Source organism: Nansenia antarctica (genome assembly GCF_963989245.1).
Source record: "Nansenia antarctica genome assembly, chromosome: 8".
In the NCBI taxonomy this organism is placed as follows: Eukaryota; Metazoa; Chordata; class Actinopteri; order Argentiniformes; family Microstomatidae; genus Nansenia; species Nansenia antarctica.
In genome coordinates, this window is record NC_137678.1 from 53,080,627 (window position 1) to 53,102,288 (window position 21,662).

A 21,662-nucleotide genomic window follows, 5' to 3' on the forward strand; every position below is an offset into this window, starting at 1 on the left:
GTGTGGAGAAGGAGGTGTTATGTGTACCCTTAAGTGTTCAGTGCTGCTTAGCCCCGAAATATTTGATTCCCTGTTTGTATAATATAATTTGTGGAACTAAATAAAGTATTCATGTGTGTGTGTGTGTGTGTGTGTGTGTGTGTGTGTGTGTGTGTGTACTTACTGCAGATGGCTTCTTAACCAAGTGTTTGAAAGGCATGCACTAACATTTGAGGAAAGGGCCAGAGTAGATGTTCTTCAGCAAGAACAAGCGGCAGCATCCCGAATGAGAACAGCAGAGAATCAGAACCGGAAGGCACGGATCTCTGTGCTCTTCTTGGAGTTTGATAGGTTGACAGCCTTGATTGACATGTTCAGAGGTATATTACAAGTAGGCTAACTCGAGTGGCAATAGCTGTACATGAGCGCACAACCCTGACTGATGTTTTATTCCTCTCAATCCAACAAGAACAGAGTAATAATGACTGCTAGTGTAGCATATATGTGTCAAACCTTTTGATTGGTAGTGAATATATTTAAATGTTCTGTCATGTAATTGCTTTTTAATTCTTCTTCTTCTTCTTCTTCTTCTTATGTTGTCTGTATGCACCAACAACCATAGCAAATTCCTTGTATGTGAAAACCTACTTGGCGAATAAAGTCATTCTGATTCTGATTCTGATATTTTGTACTTTGTTTGCAGGTGTCCTTCCAACCTTTCAGGGATTTCTGAAAAAACTGCAGCATGAGAAACCCCTGGTGCACTTGCTGCATGTGGAGATGGTGGCCCTGGTCAGAGAACTGCTGTCCAATTTCATGATGCCCTCCGCCATCCCACTGAGTGCAAAGAGGCTAGTCAAAGTTGATGTCCAGAGTCGAGACTTGCAACTGTCTGACAAAAGGCTGTTTGTCGGCACACATTGCTACTCTGCACTGAACAAGGCTCGTGTCGAGGGGATGATATGGGTTAACAATCTCTACAGCTCTCTCAGAGAAGGTTATATGAAGGCAGCAGATTTCCTTCTTAAACCATGTTAAAGCTTGTGCATTTATGCTGACAAATAAGAATACAAGTCATTGAGGAGGAGCTTGCATTCACATGTCCTACCACGAGATGGCGCTGTAGAGCTGTGTTCGCATGTACGTTCAGTAAAACAACTAGTGTTTGTTGTATTCATGTGACAATGTTCTCACATGTCAATGTCATTATGATGTCCCATTATCATGTTCAGATTCCATATGAATGCCTCATTTACTGTAGTCTATAGTTACTGTAGTCTACATGATGGCAGCTAATTGTTATAAGGCTTTATACTGAAAACTGCCACCCTGTTTGACTAGTATGTATTATGTATTATGTATTTGTATATAAACAGCGTCAGGCATAGATACTCAAATGAAAGTTAATTGAGTCTTCTCTCTTCTCCGAGAGTCTCTACTGAATGTTTGGTCACAGGACATTTCTCCTTATTTATTTCATTTGTACTTAATGTGCAGTTTGTTGGGATTTTGCTTTTTTGTGGATTGATTGTGGCTTGGTTCCCCTATAAATATACATACATGTATATACATTACAATACATTATTCACTGGGTTAGGGTTAGGTCAAATCGAGGGATTTCAATCAACTTTAGTTAAATAGACTTGATTAAGTAAAATTATATTGTATACACATTGATAATGATTGTATTAAAAGTATCCTTTTGTTCATAAGAGAAAATGCAGTACCCTGTACCCAACCAAACTGTACCCAACTCCAACATCTGTCTATTCTAGTAGGTGTAGTTCTAGGGCACGTAGGTGGGTTCTAGTAGTTGTAGTTCTAGGGCATGTAGGTGGGTTGGCACTGTTATGCATCAGAAGTCAGATTTTTTATTTATTTTTTATTTTTGTATACACATTGTAATGTCTACTTGCTCAATAAATGTAATCTGTGTAGTTTACCTTTGAGTTTCTGTGTCTTGCTTTTCCATCCCTGATACATCCCTGACTGTACCTTCACCTGTAACTGTGAAACCCTACCTTTCTGATCTTTAATTCTGTCATCTCTTTGTAATCACTACTATGGTTAGGGTTAGACTAGTTACACTAGGGTCAGGGTTAGACTACGGGCTGGTTTCACAGACAAGGCTTAGGACTAATCCTAGACTAAAAAGCATCTTCAATGGAGATTTTACATTGAAAGTGTGATTTAGTCCAGGACTAGGCTTAAGCCTTATCTGTGAAACCGGCCCATATGTCTCAGCAGAGCTGAGATATACTAAACATTCAATCAAACATGAGTCAATCAATCAAACATGAGTCAATCAATCAAACAATCAAACATCGGACATGCATCACAGCTGACCGAGGGGTGTCACGTGCCAAGAGAAGTGCAGAGTAGTTAAGGGGCGCGCGTGGCAGGTGCCCAAACTGGATGACGTCACGTGGACATTCTGCGCCCTAACCCTAACCCTATAAAGGGATGCCTGGGCACGCGTTGACCCTCCGTCAACTCACATCACGTCTGGTCAGGTCGGAGGGTTAAGGCTCCTGCGTTACATCCGGGACTCTGCAGCAACAACACACACCCAACGAGACACGAGGTTAGTCAGCTGTTTTACAGCGTGGTTGTGTTTGTCGAGGCTGACGAGGCGCGTTTAACATATGACATCTATGAAGACTGGCTGCTGCGGGAGGAGGACCTGGAGCTGTGGGGCGATGATGGGGAGGTCTGGAGGGCTGGAGGGTCTGAGTGTTTGAGCTGCGCGATGATGCGAGCAGCATATTTGAGGGAAAGGATTGCTGGCATCTTCTTAATCGGTCTCGGGAAGACTGACAGAGATGAGATGAGATTAGATTAGATTGTGATGTAGATGTGTTTGAGATGATCGGCTTGGCCTCTCGTCCACGCCACTTTGCGCACGAGATGAACCGCGTCGATAACACACAGCAGAAGCTGGGGTATGTGTCTCGTGTCTTATGTCTTTGTCCGTTCAAAAGATTGTTTTGTTATTTGGGTGTCCCGTGCGTGGACTGTAAACTGTTTTCTGTCGGCAATTTTCACGATTCTGTATTCCAAATATATGAAGCCATGTCAAGTCCCACCACCGGTGTGCGGAGGGTGATGAAATGCACTGTCATGGGTCTGTGAGGTTGAAAAGGCCAACACCTTCTGATCACGGTTTTGGACATGCTTATGGTACCGACAACAACCTCGTGTATAATTGCATCATCACATCAATCAGACGTAATGTGACTGGTCCTGTTTTCCCTTGTTGTGCAGAAAAAGAATTGTGGAGGCAACTTTCCTGTCTGTCTTAAGACTATGGTGATGTGATCCATAAAGCCACTTGACTCAGTCTGTCACTCTCTGCCCTTAGATTGATCACAGGTGGTGATTACAACACTCATCATTGTCTTTTATATAACATGGTTGGTTGATCATGCCTGGAAATGAGGCGTAATAGGCATTGGTATCTGTTTATTTATAAGGCTCTTCTTGGGAATTTGCCACCGTACATTTCTGTACTGTTAAACCCGAACCTTGGCCCTTACCTCACCAGATCTAATGACTGGCTTGCTCTAGAGGTCCCCTGTATGTGTACAGAACATGGGAAGACTACCTTCTTATTTGCTGCTCCACACTCCTGGAACCGGCTACAAAGCACTTTTAGATAGACTCTCTCCCATCTATGGGTCAATGCAAGGGAGATGACTAGGGACCTTTGTGTATCTGAATTGTACCCGATTAGTTTGATCCTTGTTAAAATGTGTTTATTATTGTTCTTGTAACTTTGTATGTACATCCTTGTACACTCAGCCCCACTGTAAACCAGGGTCTCCCTCAGTGGTCCCACAGTTGAAATAAAGGCTTGAAATGAAAATAATGACCTTGTCCATACACCCCTTCTTAATGCCTTAATTTCCCCTTAGGGGTCAATTAAGTATTTATCTGTCTCTGTCTGTCTGTCTAATCATTCTGTCTGACCTGGCAGTGAGGGTCTGAACATGGTGCAGCTGTCTCCCTCCCCGGCCCTGGAGGTCTCCCCCCCACCAGAGAGCTCAGACGAGGGGAAGGGGAGGCCGGTGGCTCCCAATGCCGGTAGCCCCAAGCTGGGTTCCCCTGCTGGCCTCAGCCCCCTCCAGCTGGCCCTGGCAGGCTCCTCCCCCTCCTACCCAGGCTATGACATGTACATAGAGGACGGCCTCATCTGCATCAAGCACAAGATCCGCAACCTGGAGAAGAAGAAGGTAGGTGACTGTGGACAGGAAGTGAGTAGAGAGGGAGGGTGACCCTAACCCTGACTTTAACCTTTTGATGAGAGGGAGGGTGACCCTGCTATGAGAGGGAGGGTGACCCTGCTATGAGGAAGTGTGGTAGAGAGGGAGGGTAGCGACTACCCGATTCGCAACGGAGTTTAGACGAAACCACGCCCACTTCTGCATGACGTGCCGCTGCATTGCTATGGGCAACGCAGCTCGCGGCCGAAGCCTGCAAGCTAGCTTACAGTAGCTAGCTAGCTAGCATACATTTTCGGCCACTATGTGGCTATTTAAAACATGACAGTTTGAATCAACCACTTTATAGGTCACTGCAGGCTACTTCTAGTGTCAACCATATACTTGAAACATAAATCATATCTTTATTCTTTCGTTGGCATATGCTAACGCATTAGCATGCTAGCTAGCTACAACTGGCCATGTTAAACTCGATGGACTACGTTAGCCTTAGCTAACGTCGTCAATTGTCTGAGCGTCTTCTTTGGACCTAATCTACTAACATTAGCCTTCACTAAACTACGAAGAGGTGCGGTGGATAGGCTAGCTAAGCATATCACTCCTTACTGTAGATAGTCACATTTTGTGCTAGAGCAGTTTTTTTAGTCAATTAAAGTTGTAATTTAAGCCACCAGAGACACTTTCAACCCCTACCATTCAGCACTCCCTATTCTTTATTATGATGGGTTACAATAAGCCAGTCAGACCCCCCCCCCCCCTTCTGTTTGAGCTCAGATATCAGCAAGCAAGCCCACTTCTTGGGTAGGCCTGTCATCTTTCTCAAAATGCAATGGAGTAAAATGTATTTTAATGATAACACCATACAAAACATGTTGTGTTTGTACACAGTGTGTACAGTGTTTCATGCAGAAATGGGCGTGGTTTCGTCTAAACTCTGTTGCGTTTCGGGTAGTCGCGTGAGGGTAACCCTGCTATGAGATAATGTTGCCTTCTTTTTTCTCCACAGCTTAAGTTGGAAGACTACATGATCCGTTTGAAACAAGGAGAGACGCTCAATAAAGACCAGCTGGTAAGAATGTCTCAAATGTTACTAGAGATGCTCCGATCTGATCGGCGCCGATCGATATCGGCCGATATGCCCTTGATCGGTTTTGATCGGAGTTCTCAAAACGGCCGATCAAACACGGGCGATCAGTTTACATAGAGAAATGGCGTCGCCAGTCTGGCAATATTACACAGTGTCGGAAAGAGACAACAAATATGCAGTTTGTAATGTCTGCTCAAAAGAAATACCGTGCGGAGGAACGCATGCAAGGTCTTTCAATACCACGAATATCATACGGCATTTGCTGCGTTCGTCGATTCGCTCCGAGAGCGCCGAAGCGCACACTGGGCTCGACGTCATAAAGGGACCGAGTGCTTTGATTGGACGAGAGGCGTTCCACGAGTGCTGGTCAGAGTTCCAGCGCGACTTCACGAGCGTAGTGTAGGTAGTGTTCAGCGACGTCATGTGACCCCGCGAGCAGGAAGTCACTAAGCTAGGCTAAGGCCCATAGCAACAACTATTAGCGCGCGAGTTTTAGGTCTTCCTCTGTGCACCTTGCACAAGTGTAGATAGCGAGCGACTTTTCAGCATAGCAGGACATATTTTAGATGATAAGAGGAACAGGCTGAGTGCCAAAAACGCTGAGATGCTTGTATTTCTCAAGGCTAATCTGCCAGTGATGCTGCTTAATCAGAAGTAAGGTTTGAGTCTGAAATCTCCTTAGGTGCAATGTTTTGTTTTTTTGTTTTATTGATTATTGCTGACTTGCTGTCTTATCTCCTCCTAAATATGACTTGAAACAGTATTTTATATTTGGCTATAGCCTGTTTGTTGCAGTTTAGTTTGGGCATGTTTATTGTTCCTCAGGAAAGCTACAGTATACGCTCCAAGTTCTCTAAGAGCCCCTAGTTCCTCTCATTCGAGTGGAATGTTGCACATTTGATGTGACAGTGTACATTTGATTTATTATGATTTTTATTTTCACATTTTATTTGTTTTTCCTGAAGTAAGCTACAGGTGGTTGTGAATTCAATAAAACAGATGGTTGTCAATTCATGATACTTTCTCATCTCCTAATTTCATTTGAATACTTAATATACAATGTCAATGGTGTTAAGAATAATTAAAAACATAAATAATGCTACACAATAAATAGAATGCTTCAATTGCCATTTTCGACGCTGTGATCGGTGATCGGTGATATCGGATCGGCAGATCACTGATTCCAGTGATCGGTGATCAGTGATCGGCACCAAAAACCCTGATCGGAGCATCTCTAAATGTTACTGATGGGTGCTATCCCAAGGCTCAACATGTTGCTCTGTTTCGTGTGTGTGTGTGTGGTGTGTGGTGTGTGTGTCCTAGGATGCAGTGGAGAAGTACGAGGAGGTGATCCATAACCTGGCCTTTGCAGGGGAGCTCCACAAGACCCTGGAAGACCTGAAACTAGACGTAAGGGCCTGATTAACTGCTGAGGGTTCCAAGGTTTGGAATTGGGCCATGTTGTTAACCTCTCCTACCCATGCCCTGCGCCCCCCAGCTGCTCAAGGCCCAGAGGAAGGTGGTGCGAAGGGAGCAGGTGCTGAGGGTGGAGGCTGAGCGGAGGAGGCTGTGTACGGTGCTGCAGGTGCAGGACCTCCTGAGCAGCCTGCAGCAGGAGAACGTCAGGCAGGACCTCCTCTCTGGGCTCCACAGCGCCCCCTCCCTCCCCGCCCCGGAGCTGCAGAGCCTGCTGCACCTCGCCAGCCTGCTGGGCACCAAGAGGGACAAGAGTCTGAGGTAGGTACCCTAACCCCCCTGTACATACCCCCCTGTACCCCCCTGTACGTACCCCCCCCCCCCTGTACACCCCCCCCCCCTGTACATACCCCCCTGTACGTACTGCACTGGATGACAAAACATTTGCTCTTGGGGTCTTTCTAGATTTAAGCAAAGCTTTTGATACCGTCAACCATAATATTCTTATCTCCAAGCTTAATGGTAAATGGACTGACTTATATAGCGCCTTTATCCAAAGCGCTTTACAAAGGCCTCTCATTCACCCATTCACACACACATTCACACACCAATGGCGGCAAGCTACCATGTAAGGTGCCGGCCCGCTCACTGGGAGCAATTTGGGGTTCAGTGTCTTGCCCAAGGACACTTCGACATGTGGCCAGCCGGGGCTCGAACCGCCGATCTGCCAACCTTGCGATCATTAGACGGCGGCTCTACCTCCTGCGCCACAGCCGCCCCTTAATAGATGTGGAGTGCAAGACATTGCTCTTAAATGGTTTATCAACTATCTGGATAACAGAGAGCAATTTGTTTCCTCCAACAGATGCTCATCTAAGAAATCAAGAATTCTTTTTGGGGTTCCACAGGGTTCCATGTTGGGCCCTTTACTATTTTTACTTTACATCAATGATTTGTCTTGTAAAAACCTTCTCCCCTTATTATTCGCTGACGATACCAACCTTATAGCCATACATGATGACTTCAAGTCTCTGATTGAATGTGTACATGAGGAATTAGCAATTGCCTTTAACTGGTTCCAACTGAATAAATTAACCCTCAATGTACAAAAATTTAACTTCATGATCTTTTGCAACAAAAACAAGCGCTACTCCAAAGAAGATTCTAAAATATAAATTAATGGAACTGACATTATTCAAGTGCCACATACTACATTTTTAGGTGTTATAGTTGACGAGGGTTTGAATTGGTCTAACCACATTGATCATGTTCGCAAGAGATCCATGAAGATGCTTCGTATAGAGAAGGGTTTGCCCCCTGATCCATCCTCCTGCTCATCTAACCTTTATAGTATTACAGCTTCTTATTTCCTTATACCAACTACTGTAATGGAATGGAATGGAATGGAATGGACTTTATTTGTCATTGCTACAGTACAGGTACCAAACAACGAAATTTAGGAGGGGTGGCTCCCCTGGTGTTAGGAAAGGGGATTTTATTTTTTATTTTTAGAAAAAGCATAAAAGCATAAAATCACAAGAAGGTAAGGAGCTGGTTTACATCAATAAAGGCTATGTACACAATCCACTGTACTATACTGCACAGATAGTCAACTAGGGTTGTCATATTGCACAAAAGTATTTTTTCACGTTATTTTAAAGTGTCACAGTTTGCAGGCTTGAAAATGTACATGTTTGTGCCTCAGCACTAGCTGCCATACAATCCGTCCGGACTGTCCTGGGCCCAGAACTTAGGCCTTTTCTGTGTTCAGGGCCTTGACGGCCCTGTGGTAGAAGCAGTCCTTCAGTCTGTTTGTCTTAGCGGCCGGGGTCCTGTACCTCCTGTTCGAGGGCAGCCTGACAAAGTGTACGTGCCCAGGGTGGGTCGGGTCCCTGGAGATCTTGGAGGCCCTCCTGAGACAGCGTGTGTTGTACAGCTCCTCCAGAGAGGGGAGGGGGGCGCCGGTGATCTTCTGTGCTGTTCTCACGACTCTCTGTAGCGCGTTTCTCTCCGCTGTTGTGCAGCTGTGGAACCAGTTGCAGATGCCGTAGGTGAGGATGCTCTCCACTGCGCCGTGGTAGAAGGCCACCAGTATCTCCTGCTTGTTGTGTTCTTTCCTGAGGCATCTCAGGGTGTATAGCCGCTGTTGTGCCCTCTTGATGGTGCCTTTTGTGTTGTCCTTCCAGGCCAGGTCATCCCACATGTGATGTCCCAGGAATCGGAGGGTTGAGACTCTCTCCACGCTCTCTCCGTCGATGAGCAGGGGCTGGATCTCGGACTTTTTCCTCCTGAAGTCTACGATGAATTCCTGGGTTTTTGACTTGTTTAGCAGCAGGTTGTTAACCTTGCACAGCTTGCTCAGTTGCTCTACCTCATCCCTGTATGCCGCCTCGTCCCCCCCCGAGATACATCCCACCACGGTGGTGTCGTCTGCAAACTTTACGATGTAGTTGCTGGGGTGGACGGGGGTGAAGTCGTGGGTGTAGAGGTTGTAGAGGATGGGGCTTAGCACGCAGCCCTGGGGGGACCCAGTGCTGAGGCTGAGGGCTGTGGAGGTGTGGGGGCCCACCCGCACCCTCTGGGGGCGGTCGGTCAGGAAGTCCTTGATCCACGCACATATAGAGTGTGATAGACCCAGGTCTAGTAGTTTGGTCACTAGCCTGTCTGGAAGGATGGTGTTGAAGGCGGAGCTGAAGTCCACGAAGAGCAGTCTCGCGTAGCTGTTTCCCCTCTCCAGGTGGGATAGAGTGGCGTGGAGAGTCGTCGCTATGGCGTCCTCTGTGGACCTGTGGGCTCTGTAGGCGAACTGGTATGGATCCAGGTTGGGCGGGAGGCGTGTGAGTATGTGGGCCCGGACTAGTTTCTCGAAGCACTTCATGATGATTGGTGTGAGTGCCACCGGGCGGTAGTCGTTTAGGCAGCTCACCGTGCTTTTCTTCGGGACTGGGATGATAGTTGACAGTGTTTCCTCCAGGAATTTTTACAATGGTGGCGGGTAGCGTGCACGCGCATGAAACGCGCACGCGCGCTCAAAACAACGACGTAATTTCAGCCAAAACTCGAGGATGGCCCAAAAAAATAAAATGTTTTCCTGTACTTCTCCCGTGTGTCTCTTATTGTCTGTGTCTGCATGTTTTTCCAGCATGTAATTCCGTTGTCAATAAAAAAATCGTCTCCCACGACTCTTTCCGGACACGTTGGAATTTTTACCGTAACCCCCGGAGAACCAAAGTTATTAAGCCGCAAAGGGTGCCTCATTTACCGCTGCTGGAGGAAAGTACCGCTTACCGCTGACAGCGGGGAGAGGAAATATTTCTACCCGGGAATTCGCTCCTTGCTGTGTCCACGGTGATAGGAGTGGAGGATCGTAGTTTGTAGACTAGACGCAGCCTAGATGTATTCGACCAATCACAAAACAGTTTTGCAAGCGCGTCGCTTCGCGCTTGTGGGTGTGTCTAGCGCTGTGAAGGTCTGAAAAGCGGCCTAAATTTTTTTTTTTTTTTTTGAGAAATCTGAATGGTGGCGGGGGAAATTCCATCGTGGCGGCCCGCCACGATGAAATGCATGTAGAGGAAACACTGGTTGAGGTTTTCAGGCAGGGTGGGACGGTGGCCTGGGACAGGGACTGGTTAAAGATGTTGGTGAAAACCCCGGCCAGCTGGTCGGCGCAGTCTCTCAGCACCCGTCCCAGGACGCCATCCGGCCCCGAGGCTTTCCTGGGGTCCACCGCCTTCAGTACGCGTCTCACCTCATGCTCTGTGAGGGTGAGGCTGCTGAGAGCTGGAGAGAGTGGTGTTTGTGTTGTGGTTACCTCCGTTCGCCCCTCGTCGAACCGGGCGTAGAAGGTGTTCAGCTTTCCCGCCAGCAGGGGGTCGTCCTCTGCGGCTGTGAGCCTGTTGGCTCTGAAGTTTGTCATCTGCTGAACCCCCTGCCACATCCGCCTGGAGTCGTTGCTCAGGAGGCATTCCTCAATCTTCTCTCTGTGCTCTGCCTTGGCCGCTTTGATGCCGCGCTTTAGGTTGGCCCTGGTGGAGCTGTACAGCGGTGTGCGCTTCCCTGCGAAGAAGGCGTTGTCCCTCTCATTTATCAGTTTTTGGACCTTCCCAGTCATCCATGGCTTCGTGTTGGGGTAGACCCGGACCCGTTTGTCCACGGTGACTGAGTTGGTGCAGTTCACTATGTGGTTCAGAACCGACGACGTGTACTGTTCCAGGTCCTCATGCTCATATTCCTGCCATAGGGTGTCATTTAGGCAGATCTGCAGTGGAGCGGACCCTTCTGGCCAGGTTCTGACAGTCTTAGTGGTGATGGCAGCACTTTTCCCCATTGTAGTGTATGCAGGGATCAGGAGGATTGACACATGGTCAGACATGCCTAGATGAGCTAGCGGACTAGCCTTGTAAGCACGTTTGATGTTGGTGTATACCTTATCCAGTGTTTTTTCTCCTCTCGTTGCACATTTTACATGCTGATAGAACTTGGGTAGTACTGCCTTCAGGTCGACATGATTAAAGTCCCCCGCTATGATGTGAATAGCCTGTGGATCAGTGCTTTGTTGGCTACTAATGACTTCATATAGACGCGCCAATGCTACTTTGCTGTCTGCGCTAGGCGCTATATACACACATGTAATTAGCACCGCGTTAAACTCCCTAGGGAGGTATGTGGGTCGGCATTTAACAGTCAAGTATTCCAGGTCTGGGGAGCAGTGGCTACTTACAGTTTTCGTGTTTAAGCACCAGCTATCCTTCGTCGATATTATGATCCCACCTCCTCTTGACTTCCCGCTAAGCTCCGTTCGGTCAGCGCGATGTAGCGTGCGCCCCTCTAAGCTAACAGTAGCGTCCACAATGTTGTCATTTAGCCAGGTTTCGGTCAGAATAATCACACAGCTATCCCCAACGATGTTGTTTTTGGCCACCTGTAGTCTCAGTTCATCCATCTTGTTCGTCAGGGATCTGACGTTAGAGAGGAAAATGCTTGGCAATGCTGGTTTGTTTGGGCTTCTCCTCAGCCTTGCTAGCAGGCCTCCCCGGCGGCCTCGCCTTTTCTTACGATCTCGCCGCCGGCGTTTCCATCTCAGGGAGGGGACTGTGAACCAGTGCTCTCCCGGTAGCCTGGCGATGTCCTTGTCAATGCTGTATTTCTCCAGGAAATCCGCCGTTACTATCTTGTCGTTTTGCGTGCCGACTTCTAATAAGTCGAGCCTGCTGTAGGTACTATATACATAACTGTTCCCTATAAGTACTAAAAAAAAAAGTGAACATACAAATGTTCTTAAAAACACAATGAAACACCAGTGTGGTAGCCCCCCGAGCTGCGGCGACTAAGCGCGCGGCCATCTTGGAAGCAAAAAAATAATAATATAAATAATATAGTCTGGGCTGCTATATATCCCTCATATCTCAACTAATTACTTGTAATCCAGAAGGATGATCTCGTAATCCAGAAGGATCTCTCAATCTAACAGATCTGAACCATCTGCACCCGTATTTAGGAAATACTCACTATTACCCGTTGACAAACTGAATATTTATCAAACATGCTTATTCATGCACAAATTCATTAACAATAAGCAAGATCTTCCCTCTACCTTCCATAGTTTCTTTATTTTTTCATCAGACATTCACTCATATCCAAGATACAGATCTCGACTTTCTGTCGAACATCTAGCCAGCAATTCAACATTTGTTATAGAAGTCCAAAAATCTGGAACACTTAGCACATTAACATCTTGGTCAGCTTTCAGAAAGAAACTGAAAGATTATTTAATATCGTCATGAGCTGTTCATTTCATCTTGGTCCTGTGTTAATATAATAGAATGGTTTTCTTTTCTTTCTTTCTTTTTTTCTTTTCTTTTAAATTCTTCATAACTTTTTTCCCTTCCATGATTTGTGCTCTTATTTCAGTTTTTCTTTTCTTGATGTGTTTTGAGTAAACTGTGTCCTTGTGTCTTTTTTCAGCTTCTTTTTTGTGTGTGCTATCCTACCTTTTTGCCCCATGGATATGATTTTGTTTGTGGTTTCTTTTATCTTATTTACATGTATCAAGTGTTCTTTATGTTATATTGAAACCTAGCTGTTGACGGGAGTGGAACTATGGACAAGCCTTCTGGGCTTCGTTCCCTCCTTGCACCGTTTCATGTTTCTTGTTGCACCGAAAATAAAATAAACTACGTACACACCCACGCTGTCCTCCTTCACAAAGTAGAAGTGGGGTGGTACCTCAAGAGAGGTGGATGGAGGTCGAAATTGCATCGGCCCCGTATCAGGGAGAGACTGTCTGATTCCCTCTACCTGTGCCTCCCCCCTCCTACCTGTGCCTCTCCCCCCCCCCTCCTACCTGCGTCCCCCCCGCCCTCCTACCTGTGTCCCAGTCTGGCGGACCAGATGCAGCGTGCCGCCCTGGTGTACCTGGACCTGCTGGAGGGACGTGACAAGCCGGTGGCCGGATCCACCTGTGAGTTACCCTACCCCTGACCCCTGACCCTTAACCCCTGTCTGCCATGACTGTTCACCCAGGGGTTGGTCTAAACCTGACCCTGTCTGCCATGACTGTTCACCTGCGCAGGTGTTCGCTCTTAACTGGTGTCCTGAACATTTGTAAGCCCTTTATTTATTTTTTGTTTTGATATTAATTAATTTGAATGTGTCCAGACAAGAGCCTGAAGGAGCAGCTGATCAAGCTGTTGGATTGTGGGTACTTTGATCGTGTCGTCCCACCACCTCCCAGCAAGAACCTGAAGGAAGCGGAGATGGAGGCGTCTCTCAGAGCTCCTGGCTTCTCTAGTAAGCCTACCGCGACCCTACCCTAACCTCATCAACCCTAACCCTAACTCAAAAGCCACTTGTCAGTCCTGTCGAAAGAACCGTGCATGTACTAAATTCCATGTATTTTAGATGGACATTATTTTTGCCTTGCAGCCCTATCAAAGTTGAACACAAATGACGTTCCAAACAGGGAGGTAAGACCAACCTAAGGTGTTAAACTACAGTTTCATCTTTAAAGCTACACACGTTTACACACAGTAATCTATTAGGTGTGTTTCATGATGAAACACTTATCTTCTCTGGGTGATTTCCAGTTTCTCAACAGACTCTACTTGCCTGACACTAAGCCCAGTGGGAGGAGTCAGGCTGACAAGACTCCTCCCACTCAGAACTGGAAGGCGGAGTTCCAGGCAATGAAGGAGCTGGAGCCTCCAGACTCATGGGACATGGAGTTTATGGACAAGATGGCCTCCCCTCAGCCTGTAGGCAAGATGGCCTCCGCTCAGCCTGTAGGCAAGATGGCCTCCCCTCAGCCTGTAGACCAGAAACCGTTGAGAGGGGCAGTGGGGTTTATCCTCAAAGCAACTGTGAAGAAACCAGCCCGTGGCCACAAACAGGTGAGATGTTACTTGATACCTGAACTAGTAAACCCAGGAGGAAGGTGTCAATAGTGGCCAAAGATGAAGTCATGGGGCTCAACGTTCTCTCCTAACTCTAACCCTTAACTCAATGTTCTCCCCTGACCCTGACCCTGACCCTGACCCTGACCCTGACCCTGACCCTGACCCTAACTCTGACTCTGACCCTGACCCTAACTCTGACCCTAACTCTGACCCTAACTCTGACCCTAACTCTGACCCTAACTCTGACCCTAACTCTGACCCTAACTCTGACCCTAACCCTGACCCTAACTCTGACCCTGACTCTGACCCTGACTCTGACTCTGACCCTGACCCTGACCCTAACTCTGACCCTGACTCTGACCCTGACTCTGACCCTGACTCTGACCCTGACCCTGACCCTAACTCTGACCCTGACTCTGACCCTGACTCTGACCCTGACTCTGACCCTAACTCTGACCCTGACTCTGACTCTGACCCTGACCCTGACCCTAACTCTGACCCTGACTCTGACCCTAACTCTGACCCTGACTCTGACTCTGACCCTGACCCTGACTCTGACCCTAACTCTGACCCTGACTCTGACTCTGACCCTGACCCTGACTCTGACCCTCACTCTGACCCTGACTCTGACCCTAACTCTGACCCTGACTCTGACCCTAACTCTGACCCTGACTCTGACTCTGACCCTGACCCTGACCCTAACTCTGACCCTGACTCTGACCCTGACTCTGACCCTAACTCTGACCCTGACTCTGACCCTGACCCTGACTCTGACCCTGACTCTGACCCTAACTCTGACCCTGACTCTGACCCTCACTCTGACCCTGACTCTGACCCTAACTCTGACCCTGACTCTGACCCTAACTCTGACCCTAACTCTGACCCTCACTCTGACCCTGACTCTGACCCTGACTCTGACCCTAACTCTGACCCTGACTCTGACCCTAACTCTGACCCTAACTCTGACCCTCACTCTGACCCTGACTCTGACCCTGACTCTGACCCTGACTCTGACCCTGACTCTGACCCTGACTCTGACCCTGACTCTGACCCTGACTCTGACCCTGACTCTGACCCTAACTCTGACCCTGACTCTGACCCTCACTCTGACCCTGACTCTGACCCTAACTCTGACCCTGACTCTGACCCTAACTCTGACCCTAACTCTGACCCTCACTCTGACCCTGACTCTGACCCTAACTCTGACCCTGACCCTAACTCTGACTCTGACTCTGACCCTGACTCTGACCCTGACTCTGACCCTAACTCTGACCCTAACTCTGACCCTAACCCACCCAGAGAAGAGAGAAGAAGTCTGAAGTGGTGCAGGATACCAAAGCTGTAAGTAAAATGCGAACTTTATTTATTTATGTATTTATTTTGGCTGTTCAGTTACAGTTTTTTCCATCACACTGTTTTGTTTCCCAACAGCCACCTGGTGGCAGCACCCCTGTACAGACACCTGGTGGGGACCCTAACCCCGTAGTGGTGTTCAACTCCCCGTCTGCCCTGCCTAAGGACCCCGTCCTGCGGAAGCAGAAGTTGGAAGATTTGATGACCAAGATCTGCGGCTCCTACAGCTTCATGCAGGTACTGACCTATTTCACCCTGAGCCCCTTTGGGGTGGGAGAGGGCGGGGGGGGGCGGTGCCGGCATGAGGGGGTGGTGGGATTGTGAACCACTGCTTTATTCTGAACCAAGCTGAATAGATTAAACCAGTTTGGCAGAAGGCTCCAAGATGGAGCCAGATCTAGAGCTAGCATCTAGGGCTAGATGTGTTCTTCCTCTGAGCCATTCTCTGTCTAGGAGTCCCTGCTGGATGGGGAGAGCTCCCCAGCGAACCCTAACCCTCAACTGGGTCGCCACGCCTCTGGATCACCCTCTCCTCTCGGTACCACAACACACCTCAATCTGCTTCAACGTATTCATTATATTATCAATTAACTGCTGGTATATATGATATCTATTTCGGTGACACACTTCAGTAGCTGGTTGAATATTTAATCTTTCTGTTCTCAACAGCAGTGATGGATCCAAGGAGAAGCCCAGTGGACGTCCTCCCCAACACGCTGCATGTGAGATCTGTGAAGGGTTTAGGGTTATCCATCTGGTGGAAATGTTGACCTGGATTCTTCTGAATTCTTATTTCTCAGTTCCAGTTAAATTCATTCAGTGTAGTTTCCTTCTTTCCAGTCCACCCCACTGCCTGCTAGGCTAGTCGATGACGGCGGGAGAGCTAACCTGACCAATGGAGACGAGTCTCTGAAGAACTGTGACCTGGCTCTTGTAAATGACCACATTTGTACTGTTATGCATGGGTGTAGGGGGGCTTAGGGGCAGGGGGTTACCCTTCTGGTGGTAGGGGTCTTTTTCATTCCTGCATTTCTACACAATGTAAGGCGACTCATGGCACCTCTCAGCCCATTTAGAGGACAGCAGAAAATGTCCCAAAGTGAATGTCCTCTTAAAGTCCTTAAAACGTTCTGAGGAACTTCTTAAAAGCTCCCGAGACTCAAAGCCAGGTACAGTACGTGCCTAGACAAACGTACAGAGAATTGGCTGTTATGGTATTGGAATCCTGACCTAAACAAAATAATATTCATAGGAAGTATCTGGGGGGTTAGGGTTATAGGTTGGGCCTCATCCTCTAAGGGAGGAGAATGAGGAATGGTATCAAACACACGTTTAAATTCCACTCCGTGCTACGATGAGTCCGTCCTCTCGATGTCTGCCTCTGCTCCCCCCCCGAAGCTTGCACCCCTGCTGTTATGTCTACACTCTTTCTCTACTCTCCATTCTTCAGTGTTTCTGTCCATGGGCTGTTGTTTCCCAGGAGTCTCTGCAGCAGAGTGAGGTGTTCCCCTCTCCTCCGCTGTTCTGCAGGGAGTCCCCCATCTCCATCAGCCTGGAGGACAAGACTCGTGCTCGGGTAAAAGCATCACCACCATCTGCCTAACCTAACCTAACCAACCCAAACCTAACCTAACCCCTCTAACCTAACCCTAACACCTCTTACCATGTCCCCTAACCCTAACACCTCTTACCATGCCTAACCCAACCCTAACCCCTCTTACCATGTCCCCTAACCCCTCTTACCCTAACCCAACCCTAACCCCTCTTACCATGTCCCCTAACCCTAACCCCTCTTACCCTAACCCAACCCTAACCCCTCTTACCATGTCCCCTAACCCTAACCCCTCTTACCATGTCCCCTAACCCTAACCCCTCTTACCATGTCCCCTAACCCTAACACCTCTTACCCCAACACCTCTCACCATGCCTAACCTAACCCCAACACCTCTCACCATGCCTAACCTAACCCCAACACCTCTAACCATGCCTAACCTAACCCTAACCCCTCTAACCATACCTAACCTAACCCTAACCCCTCTTTCCATGTCCCCTAACCCTAACACCAATTACCCTAACACCTCTTTCCATGTCCCCTAACCCTAACACCAATTACCCTAACACCTCTTTCCATGTCCCCTAACCCTAACACCAATTACCCTAACACCTCTTACCATGTCCCCCAACCCTAACACCTCTTACCATGCCTAACCTAACCCGAACACCTCTTACCCTAACCTAACCCTAACACCTCTTACCATGTCCTTTGACTTTCCTCAGACGCCGCCTGTGTCTGAGTCCGGGAAGCAGTCCCCCTGTAACGGGGTGGTGCCCCGCACCCCCACCCCCCCTCAGGAGCGGCCCTTCTCTAGCCCCCCCAGCAGACGCCCGCACAGCATGCCTCCCCCTGCCCCCTTCCGGAACATGCACTCCGTAAGTCAACCATTAGTTAAGTGTGCTTGCAGGCAGTTTTGCCACTAGGTAGACATGAGAGGTGTCAAAACGTGCGGCTTGTTCCAACTCGCGTTGTTATTGTCCGACGGACGATTACGGCATGCGGTTTACCCACAATGCCCCGTTCAGCGGACAAAAAAAATCCCATAGACAATGAATGGGGCGATATTTAAAACGCCACAGCTTGGCCTCTGAGTGGAGTGGAGTGGCGGGAGGGGGGGCTATAACCCCTAGATCCCTCTATGAGCAGACCCATAGAGCTATAACCCCTAGATCCCTTTATGAGCAGACCCATAGAGCTATAACCCCTAGAGAAGACACATGGATCCCTCCAGGGTTTCGAACTCTATGAGCAGGCCGTAGCCATATTGGTTGTTATTGGTTGTTATTGAGCCATTCTCCATTTTGTTTCCGAAGGTGTTCAAGGTAAACGCTCCCTTACCTCCGAGTGGAGACTTGGACTTCAAATGTGTCACAAGTCCGTTTTTGGAGTCCAATGTTCTGAGATTCAGCACCGCCAGCACCCAGACCCCCCCGGAGTTCGCACTCCCGGAGGATGACCAGCCAGGTAAGAACATACTGTTTTCAGGTAATATTAGTTTATTTCTAGATGTTATTTCCAGACAAAATGCATCTGTGAAGTCAGCCAACCTGTTTGCCTGTTATTTCTCTGGCAGTGTACCAGTCTGAATGTCTGGTGAACGGACAGATCTTCCTGTCCCCCAGCCAATCAGGTGGCAGCGCAGCCCGGTCTGGCCAATCATACTACACCAGAGGATCTGCCAGAGGTATGACACGTGGTGGCAAGGGACTCCCACACTCCTTTCGCTCTGCTGGTTGGCAAAGAGGTATCTATCCTCTTTTCTCTCTTCTTCCTCCACTCTCGCCATCCCCCTGTCATCTTGTCATCCTCCTGCCTTGTCTTGATTCACATCATAATGAAGCCTCTGAATCTCTACAGGCATTATCTGTCCCTCAGCTACTTAGTTTTCACATTACATGATTGGACATATCGCTTCATAGTGATAGATAGACCCTTTGTGACCGCAGCTAGCGTGGGACTTTCTTATGAGCTGGGAAGACATCAGCCAGTCGGGTCAACACATGGTCTTCTACAGGGTTATCCATAGATGTGATGCTGCTCTCCAGCACAGCAGGTGGCAGTGAATCATTGATTTTGACTCAAACACAGAAGATGAAGAAAGTTGACGACATCCTGCTTCCCATACAATCACAGCTCATTTAGGGGCGTCACCCTTTGGTGTTCGACTGTACGGTTTGGCTTTATTACATCTGCATCTTGACCAACTCCTCATTATCGGGAGGCTTGATGGACCTGTGGCCTTCTGTCCCCAGGGGGAGGCTTCATCCACCAGGCTCACATGAGGGACTCCGTCCTGTACGGAGGGAGGGTAAGGCAGTTTCCCCAAATTAGTTTTTTCTTTAATTTTGGTTGGTTGCAATACATTTTAAAAGGCTTCTCCCTTAGTCGTAAGTTAGGGCCGGTTTCACAGACATGGCTTAAGCCTGCTCCTGAACTAAATCACCAGCAGTTAATTGTAAAATCTCCATTGAAGATGCTTTTTAGTCAAGGGTTAGACCTTGTCTGTGAAACCGGCCCTTAAAGTATTTTCATGTCAAGTGTCAAATATTGTTTCTATAAAGTGTGCATGTGTGAGTTCTCTGGTGTTTTTCACCATTAGGAAACCGGATACCAGCACAGCTACAAGCGTGCGGGACAAGGGCCCAGGAACAACTCTACCAGTAACTGAGAAAGCTCTTTATTCCACATGTTCACGTTTTCAATATTTCCACTTCAGTTGTTTTAATTGTCAGATTGCTGTTGAATTAGGGTTTGGGTTAGGGTTTGTAAAGTTCCTGACTGGTCTGTGTTGATGTCAGCAGGCTGGAGCGACTCGTCTCTGCTGAGCAGCCCTGAGCGGGAGGGGCCTTACGCCCTGGTGGACTCAGCCCTGGGCGACTCTCTGTCTGTCTCCACCATGGAGGTGCCGGTCACCCCCCAGGGCCACGCCGCCACGCTGCTGCCCATGCACCTGTACCCCCTCACCCAGCCCCTCCGCGTGGCCTTCACCGCCTCCCGCACGGCCAACTTCACCCCGGGCTCCCTGGACCAGCCCATAGCCTTCGACCTGCTGCACAGCAACCTGGGGGACATGTTCGACACCCACCTGGGCCGCTTCACCTGCCCCGCCAACGGCACCTACGTCTTCATCTTCCACATCTTGAAGCTGGCCGTCAACGTGCCGCTGTACGTCAACATGATGCGGAACGAGGAGGTGATGGTGTCGGCCTATGCCAACGACGGAGCGCCAGACCACGAGACCGCCAGCAACCACGCCATCCTGCCGCTCTACCAGGGGGACCAGGTGTGGCTGAGGCTGCACCGCGGCGCCATCTATGGCAGCAGCTGGAAGTACAGCACCTTCTCTGGCTTCCTGCTCTACCAGGACTGAGCCGACATGGAGGATGTGAAGGAGAGCGTTATTGGTTTGCACTACAAAGGAAGAAAACTGTGACTTTCATGTGGTCTGACAGGCAGACAGCATGTCGACCCAATCAGAACCTTTTCATCCTTTTTTCACTAATTTACAACCAGTACCTACTTCCGGACCATGTGACCAGGGAGCTGTCTTCCCCCTTCATGTCCAATCATTTGTGCATTCTTCTTATGAATTTTGCATTGTGGTGCTTTCAGGCTGCCCCCCCCCCCCCCACAAAAAAAGGTTGATCGCAAATGATTGTTGCATATTGACCAAATTAGCGTTCAACTTCTATTCTGCACTACATCGGCTGTAAGTTCTGTTGTACTGTATCAGATATTGATGTCAGATATATATTTTGTTGTGGTAGGAGGTCAGCATTGGCTGCAATGTTATGAATTCTTGAATTTGTGCCTTTTGGTTTGTTTTTCCTGAATGTCTGCTGTTAGATGACTGACTGACTATCCTTGAATGGCTTGTGTGTTAGGGTGGGATGACTTGTTACTGACTTTACTTGATAAAGGCACACGCTAAATATGTTCAATGCTGCCTTGCTGTACTGAGGTGTAGGGTGAAATGGTTGGGATATGGTGTCAAGAGACATTGTCAAGCTACACAACAGATTAATATTCACTATGGAGGAGATGATCCCTCAATGTGCCTAAATAAATAAAAAATATATGAGCAGTTTAACAGAGTTGTGGGGTTTTGTTTGTACATGGTACCATACAGATGTACTTTTTGGGTTAGGGTTAACCCTCAGATAGACAGAACACGTCTGGAATATCATTTGATTTGTTTAACTCGACCTCATACTTGCAACAATAACATACATTTATTTAATTGCTCACATTCCAGTGAGGTGGATCTGGTTCTGATGCTTAGTCCCGGGGCCTCATTTATAAAAAAGTACTTGAACGTCATCTTTGACTTTCACGTAAGGACATTTTTCTAAACGGACGTAAGCATTATTTATAAAACGGGCTCCGATGGTTTAAAATTGCCTACGTGCTTCCTTCTATAAATACCAACGCAGGTAAAATGAACGCAGGTGAATGAGGTTTGTATTAACGCCCTGTGATAGCGGCTCAATTATAGGGGCTGAATTAAGCCAAGTGCTATAATATAGGGTTGTCTGGAAGCGGGAGAGGGCAGAGAAGGGTGGCTTTCGTAACGTTTGATCATGACAACTAACCAGGCAAATGCTTATACTCAGTAGGCTACTCAAGTTGTAAAAGAAAATCAGGGGAGGTGGTGGATT

At 48.0% G+C, this 21,662-nt stretch overlaps 1 protein-coding gene across 1 annotated transcript; it reads left to right on the forward strand.

The window, feature by feature from the left end:
- Positions 1-3,968: 3,968 nt before the first annotated feature.
- caprin2 (caprin family member 2) lies at positions 3,969-20,374 on the forward strand (the record flags this gene model as incomplete). The annotated part of the gene is made up of 18 exons (XM_080538505.1): positions 3,969-4,211; positions 5,206-5,268; positions 6,610-6,696; positions 6,785-7,023; positions 13,080-13,162; positions 13,360-13,502; positions 13,788-14,090; positions 15,528-15,686; positions 15,903-15,987; positions 16,119-16,171; positions 16,290-16,382; positions 16,930-17,025; positions 17,727-17,879; positions 18,318-18,468; positions 18,578-18,748; positions 19,257-19,312; positions 19,604-19,664; positions 19,806-20,374. The coding sequence occupies 18 exons, from the start codon at positions 3,969-3,971 to the stop codon at positions 20,372-20,374; spliced, it is 2,808 nt and encodes a 935-aa protein (XP_080394631.1).
- Positions 20,375-21,662: the final 1,288 nt, after the last annotated feature.